This window comes from Halichoerus grypus, chromosome 1 (assembly GCF_964656455.1).
Source record: "Halichoerus grypus chromosome 1, mHalGry1.hap1.1, whole genome shotgun sequence".
Lineage (NCBI taxonomy): Eukaryota > Metazoa > Chordata > Mammalia > Carnivora > Phocidae > Halichoerus > Halichoerus grypus.
The window spans coordinates 40,171,559-40,183,375 of record NC_135712.1 but is presented as its reverse complement, the minus strand read 5'-3'; the positions used below and the strand labels follow the sequence as shown (position 1 = coordinate 40,183,375).

General features: G+C 35.8%; 1 protein-coding gene across 7 annotated transcripts in view; it reads right to left on the bottom strand.

The window, feature by feature from the left end:
• Positions 1-9,168: 9,168 nt before the first annotated feature.
• Positions 9,169-11,817, bottom strand: part of HTR1F (5-hydroxytryptamine receptor 1F) — a 152,251-nt gene continuing 149,602 nt past the window's right edge. For 6 of the 7 annotated variants that reach the window (XM_078059891.1, XM_078059985.1, XM_078059870.1 and 3 more), the window contains one exon: positions 9,169-11,246. In XM_078059891.1, coding sequence (XP_077916017.1) covers positions 10,090-11,246 — 1,157 coding nt within the window. In that variant the 3' untranslated portion in view covers positions 9,169-10,089. The remainder of the gene's footprint in view (positions 11,247-11,817) is intronic. The other variant, XM_078060122.1, reaches the window with a different exon arrangement.

Genomic DNA, 11,817 nt, shown 5'->3' with positions numbered 1-11,817 from the left:
AAACCAACACTCATTATTTGAAGAATATGGTTTATTTCACATTTTACTATGTTTTTAGGCTAAGCAACATCAAATTCCAGCATACATTTATTTTTACGACCCTCTTAACAGCAACAAACTGAGTAGACTTTCATATTCCATAGACTATTAAAATTCATGTTTGAACATTTTCTAAAGTTTGGGCACTTGCTATTAAAACTGTTAAATAAGTGGTTTTTCATGTCTTTTTTTGTACTAAAGATAATAACTACTATGTATTATTTTTCATCAATGGGAAGATTTGGGGGAAAGAAAATACATTTGAAGTGTTGGCTCAGGTTTAATAGTGTACATACACAACTCTAGTTCAGCCATTTCTCAGCGGAAAATACAAACGTAACAAGTCAGTTATCCAATCTGAGCCCCCAGATATTTTGTTTATGGCATACTGTGAGAACCGGGAAAATGACAGAAAATTCCTAATGCATGCATGCATGCATTTATAATTAGTTATTTTGTAGAAGTATTACAAGTAGAATAGATAGAATTTAAACTTTTAGATTGATGGGAAGATATAAATAGAAACAAAAATCAAGCCTAACACAAAAAGGCATTGCTGAGTTGTTTTGTATTTTGAAACGTCAGCATAAATGAAAACATAGATAAAAATACGAACTTGTAATTCACCTTTTATTTCCTTTTTTTAGAAGTATGTAATTAAAACCAGAATTTGTGAATCCAAGGACAACAATGACATACAGGATGGTGAGGTAGGTGTGGGCTTCAATTACTTATTACCTCTTTTACGAAGATTAACCAAGTGAAAGTGAAGAAATGTTGTTTCTCCAGCTTTTAAAAATATACGGAATGATTTCTAGAATTTTCCAGGAAGTAATAACTGTTCTTTTTGAGCTGAAGATTATATTGCATTTTGTACTTAACTGCAGAGATATTTCCTCTTCTAAAATACTATCCTCCTTTAATCCGCATACAAATTGTGAAACAGAGTAGGACTGGGGCCAGGGAGGGTATATGAAGAAGAGTGATTTCATGTCAGGCAGGCTGAAAGCCAATAGCTGAACTTTAATATGAACAAGCGTATTTATTTGTATGTGTTTTAGAATAGCAATTTAGAAATATTGTCTTTAGAAAGAGGTAATTTAAAGCATTTTTATATAGTGCATATATGATTTATAATGTATCCTTACCAAATAGCTTATTGAAATTTATCATTATGCTTAGATATTGCCAAAAAATTCGTGTTCTATGAATTTCATGTATTTCATTATTTTATTGTCAGTAATATACAACCTAGTCATTGAAAAATAAGGGTTAGCTTTCTATTTTTAGCAAAACGCACATTACCTCTCAGTTTCCTTTTTGATAAAAATCCATTGGGATTTCTTTTTGTTAAATTTAGAAATAACGATAAATCAACTGTTTAACTACATTTCAGCTACTAGTACACAGTGAAATGGACCGGATTTACTTAGAAAAGAAGATTGGCATTTAAAGATATTTGAAACAAGTATAGAAGGAATATAAAGAAAAAAACATATGTCCTTCAAGTAGCTTACTACGTTTAGTTGCTATAAAAACCAAACACTCATGAAGAAATTAGTGATAGTCAGAACAGATAAGGAATTAGTGAAGACAATCCTGTGTCTTTACAATATTGAAACTGAATACAAATTCATTCAGTCTAAGGAGGAAGTGGAATTTATTCTGTGCTTTGAACAATAAGCTGCTTAAACATCAAGGAAGTAGAGGGCACTTCAGGGGCGAGGGGGGAGAAAAAAAGCTAAAAGAGCCATGGAGGCAAGAATGAGCAGACATATTGTGAGGACCCGGAAGAAAGGGGGACCAGATTAAAGAAGAGAGCATTTGTTGGGGCTTGGTAGGATAAGGGGAAATAAGGTTTTCTAGAGAGTATCTTTGTTGTTAATATCCAGGCCTTAAAAGGCAAGCAAGAGAGTCTAGATGCAGTGTCATAAACGATAGGGAGCCATTACGGAGTAGTTTAAATTTTAATATTCTTATTATAAATTAGTAATTTTTTTCTTACACTCAGTAGAGCCAAAATTAAGCCTGCAGTCTTGTTTTCACCAATTTAGAATTCTCTTTTCAAATTAAAGCTTCTTCTGTAGTGTTTAAAGGATTAAAAATAAAACCCTAATCCTGAAACATATGGGAAATCACCTCTGAATCTATTGATAGAAGAAATTAATGCTGGAATAATGGTAGTGATGATTTTAAATAGGGTAGAAGGATTGCATTGCATCCTTCTAGAAAGCTCAACATGTTTTTGATGATGCCAGGCTTTTGGGAAGAGGAATGCCAGGATAGAGCAAGGAAGGTCAGGCCCTCCAGGGCAGCATTTCTATAGCTGTAGAGAGGGCTGTTAGGAATTACTGCTCTACCCAGGATAGAGCTTCCAGAGGGAGCCAGGCGCAGTTGGCCATCAAGGACTTGCTTCTCTCCAGACTCAGAAAAAGGCAGTGTACAATGTAGAAGACCAGTTGCCATGTCAAATGTGCTTTGAGTCTTTCCAGACCTACCATAGAGGAGAAGAAGAATGCTAATTTACATTTTGTAGTCCTTCAGCATTCTTCAGGAGTGTTGGCTTCATTTCACTGTATCTCCTTAGCCTTTAACTCTAATGTGAGGCAAGAAGGATAGATGGAACTTGCTCAGCATCAAGATAATGATTAGCAGAATCAGGACTCCCATTTTAGCCTTTGCTGATTTCAAATAGAGAATTTTCTAATCCTCTAAGTTGCTGCTTCATATGTGATGAAAAGCTTGTATTCTTTGTCCTAGTAAATTTAAATAACATACTGATTGAAAATAGATTTTAATAGGTTATTTTTTTTCCCTAACTGAATGCTTTATAATACACTCAGCAATGTTGATGTGACTTTTACTTCTGTTCAGTTTTGAATTAGGCACTTCTCATGTAGTAGCAAAATAGTTTTCTGGATTCTGATGGGTCCTCTACTAGTGAAATGGTGGTGAAATTTCAGTTTGAGTTATTAACTCTGTTCCACAGAACACTTAACTAGCTAGGAGCTTTCAAGCAGTGGTCTGTAGGAAAGCTCCATGCTCCACCTTTGTTAGAGTAGGGGAGAATCTTGCTGAAAACTCCGATTTTGGCAGCTCTACTCTGGACTTACACACTTAGAATCTTTGGACTCTGCCACCAGCGTTTCAGGTGATTCTTATGCACACTGGTTTTACAAATCTGATACTGGAATTACTCTTCTGCCTTTCTGTTAAAACATCTCCCTTTCCTCCTCTTCCTCCTTCATCTTCAAGTTCAATATGTGCTGTGCTAAGGAGAACATTTTTTTTTATCCCCAGGTCAGTCCTTAACATCTGCAAAGTCACTCTGCCTCTCTCTTTCTATACTATGGTCACAGATCCATTTGAATCCTAGCCAAGACAACCAACACAAGGAGGAAATTGTTGATGTGTATGTGTGTGGAGGGGGCCTGGGGATGAGTAAAATTTTTCTTTATTAAGTGGTTTGCAGTAGAGGAAATCCCAAGGCAGCAGACCCAGCAATATAATACATTATAATAATAATGATTCAATATAAAAATATGATGATATAATAAGTATAATTTTTAGGAGTGAATATTAATTACATATAAATTAGGAATATTACTAGAACATAATGAAAAGGCTATTGGTGAGCATAGGAAGGAAGTCATAGCAAGCTTTGCCGTGTGGACATAAATCAGTAAGGTCATTTTGTTGCCCTTGCAGAGGTGGAAACTCTCCAAGGCAGAAATCAGACCTGTGACTAAATATCAGCTTTATTGAAAGGCTGCTTGGATGAGACATTGCTGTTATTATTGATAATGTACATTTTTTTCCTCAGAATTTTTATGGTTTCTGGCCTAAGCAGAGAGCATAAATTCTGAAAAATGTTTATCCTTCCCAGGTGGGTTTCAAGTACTACTATCATGTTTTATACAGAGAAGATATTCTATATCAATAACCACACGTTTATTATAATGTTGGAAAATATTTCTCTCAACAATAACTTCATTTTAAATAATGGAGAAAGCATACTGATTCATAAGACCAAGAAAAATTACCACAATGTCATAAGAAAATATTTACTTTATTCATGACAGAAATATTAACTTGCCTTTAGAAATATTTTCTGGTGAATAAAAGTCTGAATGTAATCATTTGAGTTATTAGGAGGAGATTAGAAACAAATTTTCCGAAACAAATGAATGTGGACACATTCTGAATTGAACACAATTGTTTTTGAAGGACTTTAGAATATAATAAGGAAAAATCCTTCAGTCCTTGCTACTGTAATACAGTAAACCTTATTCTCTGACAGTAAGTCAACAAACTCTTGTCTAAATTCATGAGGAAACTGTTCATTCCTTGATGTAGAGGAAAGTATTTCAGCAAGAAGCATAAGAGCACCCCTACTTTCATGATATTTGATGTGGAGAACAAAGGCAAAATAAAAATAGAAAAAAAATTAAATTTCCTTACAAGTTAACTGCTCATTGACAGGTAGCTTAGACAGGCAGAGTGACCTTCCTCCAGGAACTCAACTGACTCAATGTTAATACTTTGCTAGAGGCAAAAGGCAACCTTAGCTTGACATTAGCCCTACCTCCAGGATTGTGTAAGTCTTTAACTTTGGAAACTTCCTTTATCTCTACCCCCCCAGGATATATGTTGGCAATCATCCTCTAAACATATGGCCCACTGATATACAACTGAAGGGTCTCATGACTAAAGTTTTACTAGATAGTAGTGAAAGAATTATCCTAATAATAGCTAGCCCCTCAAACTCCTGGAAACCTTGCTTCCAGATTCCTTAAAGATTTACACTATCCCTAACCCCTTCCCAGCTTGAAAGTATATAATCAGCTGCCCCTCACAGCCCCAGTGCAGCGGTTCTTTCTGCCCACGGGTCCTGTCCCCGTGCTTTAATAAAACCACCTTTTTTTGCACCGAAGACGTCTCAAGAATTCTTTTTTGATCGTTTGCTCCCGAACCCCAACATTTCACATAATATTTGGTAGAGCAAGACAACAGATTTTCTAGTAATTGGCTTCCAATTAATTCTTCTTTTTCTTTTTTTTCTGATACAAAACTCTTGGATACAGAGGGACAAGCTTAGGATTGAGCCAATGAATATGAAGATTTGGTGCTACTGGGGAATTTTATTTTGTTGTTTTAAAGATTTTATTTATTTATTTGACAGAGAGAGTGAGAGAGCACAAGTAGGGGGAGCAGCAGAGGGAGAGGGAGAAGCAGGCTCCCCACTGAGCATGGAGCCTGATGTGGGGCTCCATCCAGGGCCCTGGGATCAGGACCTGAGCCGAACGCAGACACTTAACCGTCTGAGCCACCCAGGCGCCCCATCTATGAAGGGAATTTTAAAGTTTGGAACTGACATAAACTCATATAAGCAAGAATTTGGAACTGAACCCTAAAGAAGTTTTTCTTCACTTGCAACCAGGGAACCATTAGAGCCCAGGAATCGAGGGGGAGGGAAATCAGTTGCACCAGAAAAAGCGCAAGGAAGATTGGTTTTAGAGATACAAAATGGAAACTGGGCCTACATTAAAGATTGACCCATGACCTGCCAGTCCTGGATAAGCTGTTTATGTCAAATATATGGGCCTATTGTGAAACAAAACAACAAGGTAGGCAATCCAGATTCCTATACCAGTAAAATAAAGACAGTCCCCTTCATAAGCAGAAGTGGATTTTCAAACAGAATTTGTACATAGTGATGTATTGAACTGAATTTAGTATCTAGTAGTTTGCCTTTCTATCTTCCTTTGGTGTTTTTGTCCTTGCCTTTTTTTATTATATATATATCCTTTACTTGAAAATATTTAGAAGAAGCAGAGCAAAAATAAAACCTCCACTTACGTCTCTGGTGCTGGTATATTTGAAATTGTAGCAGGAAGTTAACCTTTTTAATGTAATATTTAACCACTTTCTATGATGCTTATATTTTCTTTTTCTACCTATCAGTTAAATATATACATTATCATAGTTACATTTGTTATAGATGTGAAAAAATATTCTTCTGTGAAAATCTTAAGCTTTTAGTGACTTGAGGAATTTTCACTGAGAGAATAAATCCTATATATTCAGGGAAGTACATCCTGTTATGTGTAATCTGTTCTTCATAAATTTCGAAGAAAGTGCTGTTAAAGAACAAAAATTCAGCTGAATAGATTTGAAGATCAAATTGGCTTTATTAAGTGATTCATGAATTGGGCGCTCTGAGGAATTGTATGAAATGGAAGTTTTTCATAGGAAGAAGGGCGGGGGGGGGGGGAAGGAAATTATTAGTGAAAGAAAAGGGTTTTAGCAGGCAAGGTAACTTTCCCTTAGGGGGAAAGGAAATTATTAGTAAAAGAAAAGGGTTTTAGCAGGCAAGGTAACTTTCCCTTAGGGGGAAGAGCAGGGGGTCTTATCATGCAGATTACTTCATTTTCCTTTGGGGGACAGAGCGGCTCAGGTGACAGATTACATCATTGGTGCTTATCAGAAAATTCCTGACTGAACAGTTAAAACTTAATTTCTGGTGAGAGGTTGAAACTGCAATTAGGTTAGGTATTACACCTCAGTTAGGTGACTTGGCCTAAGTGATGCAATTTGGGGCGTTCTTTTTTTTTTTTTTTAATGTGAAAATGGCAGATTATTAGCCCTGATGTTACCTACCATTTAAAGATCAAAGAGAAATCACTTATATTTGTTCATGAGGGATGGCATGATCTATACCTTCAGCATGTGGAGGAAATACAAAGATAAAGTGATTAAGTACTGTAATGTGTTATGGCCCCTTTGGATTAAAAAAAAAAAAAACTACGCATACACACAGAAATAATAAACTTGATTCTCCCTGAGCTCTGAGGGGAGATTTAACTTCCCTGTGACCTGACAGTATTATTTTCCTGGATTTGAGCTTTAGTCCAGCTCAGAGTAGATGGTAGTGTGTGTATTTGGGTGAGCCTCACCCTGCTTGAGATTTGCTCCTTAGGGTTGATGGGCTGTGTGTCTCTTAGAGATCTCCTGTATAACTAACTAAATTTCTGAGGTGGGTGTAAATAAATTAATTGAACAGATTATTTCTGCATTAGCAAGGTCTTTGAACGAATAAATCACAGAATCAAATTTTAGTGAGAAGTGGTAAGAAAAACAAGCAGAGAATGACGGGGACTAGAGCAGGCTTTGGACTGTCAACATAGCATAGGGCCCCAGGAGATAGAAGAAAGGAGGACAAAAGAAGTGGCCAGGAGCAGTAGATAAACTTGTTGTTTTTACTTGGGCCAGACCTGCACAGCGGTGCCTGTGAGCTCTCCCAGTCTTTAAATGCTTAACATATGCAAAACAGAAGTCACCATTTCACCAACAGGCCCCTTCTCTTGAGTTCCTCATTTCAGTTGAGAGCAAGTCATCTCAGTGTCTCTCCGTTTGTCTGCTTATTAACATATTTGCCATATTTTGTAGATTCTGTTTCCATACTGTCTCTCTTCTGTTTTTTTTATTTACATTCCCATTGCCAGAATCAAGTTCAGAACTTCACCTCTTGCTAGCATGGATTTACTGATTTGTTTTCTAAGAAGTCATTATCACCTGTACCCTTTCTGCTCAAATTCATTCAAATATACATATTTTTGTTTTAGAATTAACCTAAACTTGTAATATTTCTACTAAAAAGCATCAGTGACCACTCACTGACACACAACCAAATTGACTGTAAACTGCCTTTTCTGACATTTAAAGTCAGCCACAATAATGGCCAATTTCTCTTTTCATCTCTTCTTTTGTCCTAAATAGCTGCCAAATGCATTGCTATTTCATGAACAAAAGCCATGAAGTGCTGGCAGGATTCACTCCTGTTGTTGCCACCAACCGGAGTATGCTTTTCCATTTCTCTTACCCAAATGCTGTTTGTTATCGATACATTCTTTATGAAATTTTGCTGATTTTTCTCAATCAAATGTGATCAACTTTTCCTTTGAATCATCATAATTATGCACACAACTTCAATGCCAGAGCTTTGTTTTTTCTTTTCTATTATAACGTTCATTTGTTTCTTTGTTTCACCTTTTTATTTTTTAAAGTAAACTCTATGCCCAATGGGGTGAATGCATGACCCCGAGATCAAGAGTTGCATGATCTACCGACTGACCAGCCAGGCACCCCCTTGTGTTTCACCTTTTAAATTGTAAATGTGTTAAGGGGAGAAACCGTATTTCATTATTTTCTGTATCTTCCATACAGTATATCTCAATGCCTTAAACAGAATGAGAACTCTGTAAATATTTGTTAGATTGAGAGTAATGTGTCATAGATACATTAAAAAAATTGATGATTTCTTAAGTACCTGACCAGGAAATAATATTTAAAATACACATAAAAATGTAGCTTAAAAAAAGGAATGTATTGTTTTTCAAATGATCTTGGTTGATGGTATGCCTTCCAAAAGGCAGTCTATCAACTTGCTGGTTCAAATGAAATGAAATCTTCTCAGAAGCATGGTTATTTTATTTTTCAATCCTTCTATAAGTAAGAGAATAAATAGAGAAATTTATGGTATTGCTTTGGCTTACTGAACTAGTGGAGTGACTGGGAGATATATAAAAAAATATATTTATAATTAGCATAATATGAATCTTTGCCTGTCGATTTCTACCAATTGAAAAACTGAGATGTTTTGGAAGTCAGTGGAAAGTTCTAAGAATTCCTGTCACATTCCCTCTAATAAAAGGGATATAATGTTTAAATTGAAGGTACGGAGCTGCTGAAGTGCCAAGTACCACTGAAATTTTAGTTAGCAACTGAACTTGTTAACATTAACAGAAACGAAATCTATTTTATATAAAAAAGACATTAGGAATATAATAACTATGGTGAGTAACCTAGGGTACTTAGTGCCTTAAATTGGATTCCTAAATAAACATGGGACAATTAGAACACCTTCCCTGCACCCCTCTTGAATTACTGTTACTAGACTAAGGTTTTGATTTCAAATGTTGGTAATACATGGTTAAGAAAATATTATTCTAGGAATTTGTTTTGAAAAAAAAGAATATAGGGGTGCCTGGGTGGCTCAGTCGTTAAGCGTCTGCCTTCGGCTCAGGTCATGATCCCAGGGTCCTGGGATGGAGCCCCGCATCGGGCTCCCTGCTCCGCAGGAAGCCTGCTTCTCCCTCTCCCACTCTCCCTGCTTGTGTTCCTGCTCTCGCTGTGTCTCTCTCTGTCAAATAAATAAATAAAATCTTTAAAAAAAAAAAAAAAGAAAAAAAGAGTATGTCAAATGTGTACAGTTCTGTATTCAGGATTATTTGGCATGCCTAACTCACTTTATGATTACTCTTTGCTATCTAAATACAAAGACAGTATCAATCTCTGACTTTGACATTTCCTCCAGTCATATTAGGAGTCCTTGTTTTTGTTTGTTTGTTTTGTTTTGTATAAAGATTTTATTTTTAAGTAATCACTATACCCAACATGGGGCTCAAACTCACAACCCTGACATCAAGAGTCACATGCCCTCCCAACTGAGCCAGCCAGGAACCCCAGGAGTCCTTGTTTGTTCCTCCCCCCTCCCGTTTTTCCCAGGATAAGATGAAGAGGGACAGGAATAGTTAGGTAGGAGAAATGTGTGCTTTGTGGGGAATTATCTTTCCTATAAAATAACAGAATCATATAATAAAACCATAGGATTATATAGAAATTACAGATGTTGTTAATTGAACACTCTCCTATAATTATTGTAAGCCATAAACCTGGAAAATCATTGTTATTAATAATAGTAATTATAATATATATTTCCAGTTAGCCTGTTAGGGACATTGCATAGGCAAAGTATTGCTTATAAACAATAAATTATCTTCTCATTTGAGTACTCTAGAATGATGGTCAAAAGAAGCATCTTTTACTCAATAAGTTTATAGTCATGTTGCTATTAAAATATAAATTATATTCTTATAATTTTAGCAGTTTTAATTTATTTCCTTCTAAAAGTTTAAATGTTTTATTATTCAGCATCCATTTAGTTACTTCCCCTCAAGAAATCCCCAACCTTTTAATGATAAACTTTCTTTAACATCGGCATCGTACAAGCTTTTGGAATGCTTTCTTGAAGTCTTCATTAAAGATTGTATAAATCAGTGGATTTATAAGGGAATTGAGATAGCCAAGCCATGTCAAAAAATTTGACATTTCTTCAGAAATTTTACACTTTTCACAGACATTAACAACCAATTCTTTAACAAAGAAAGGCAGCCAACATATTACAAATGCACCCAAGATTAATCCCAGGGTAGTGGCTGCTTTGCGTTCTCTTGTGCCTGAGATCTTTTGCCTTCTCCAAGATTTCTCATGCTTGAATTCAGACCTGGGGCTTTTCACTGTGCTATGAATTTTCTCAAAGTCTGTTGATGGATCAGATAAAGATTTTTCTAGCATGTAGGGTGTGGAGACTAGTCTAGTGCTTTTCTCACCACTCCCCAAAAGGACTTGGCCGTTCACCTCCTCCTTGGCAATCCTACTTGCTTGTCTCTTGTGGTATAACGTTTTTGCTGCTTTATATATTTTGTAGTAGAGGATCAAAATCAATGTCAGTGGGATGTAGAAAGCTCCAAACGTTGAGTAAATAGTGGAAACAATGTGGTCGTGTTTGATGATGCACTCATCATCTCGGCTAGTTCCTTGGTGCCTCCAGAATAAAGGAGGCATAGAGATAAAAATAGATATAATCCAAACAATTGTAATCATAATGCCAGCATGCTTGGGAGTCCTTTTCCTGGAGTACTCCACAGCATCTGTGATTGCCCGATACCGATCCAAAGCTATAGCAGAGAGATGTAAGATGGAACACGTGCAGCACGTGATGTCAATGCTCAGCCAGATGTCACAGACCACTTGCCCCATAATCCAGCTCTCTCTCACAATATACACAATGCTGAAAGGCATCACCAGGACAGCTACAAGAAAATCTGTGACTGCAAGGGAGCAAATTAAATAGTTGGCTGGGTGGTGCAGCTTCCGGGTCACAATAATTGCAGCAATCACAAGGGAGTTGATGGTCGTCGTCATCAGGGCCAGCCCAGAGAGAGTGAGGGACACCAGAATTTTGGATGGCATTCTGTTTAACAGTTCTTCTGAGGTCAAGTTTTGATCAGATGAGTTTAAGAAATCCATTTTTTTTTTTTTTTTGGTTTGTTTTAAAAGATTAATAGAGCTGAAAAAATGGATACCTGTAACAAAGGAGGAGAAAATCAGTTCAGAGAAGTCTTCAAAAATTGTTCTCTCCCTTTCAGAATAAATTTTTAAAAAGTATATGTGTATGTTTTCCCAGAATATTCTATGGACTAAAAAAAATGGGAGTTTAGATTATAGATTTTCTTTTTCTTTTCATTTAATTAAAAAATTCTGATGAGAACAGTAACAAATAATAACTTTCAAAACATTTCTTAAAATACAGCTCAAATAAAACAATTTTTATGAGTAAACTTAACCTACTACTTAGTAAAATCTCTACCATTATAGAATTGCACTTAAAAACTGTATTAATCCTAGCTATGTTTTTCCCTTCATCTATGGAGAAAAAGTTTAGTAGCACATGCCATTAATATATATATATATATATATGCATTAGATAATGTAATGTAAGAAAATATATTAAAGGCAGTATTCAAAATCATAAACAATTTCGTACTTAATTTCAAGTTACATTGAGGACGTTATCATTGGGCTCATGGAGACTAAAGGAATTTTTAATGTATTTCATGTCAGGATATAAAGATTATAAAAAGGGAAATAAACAAA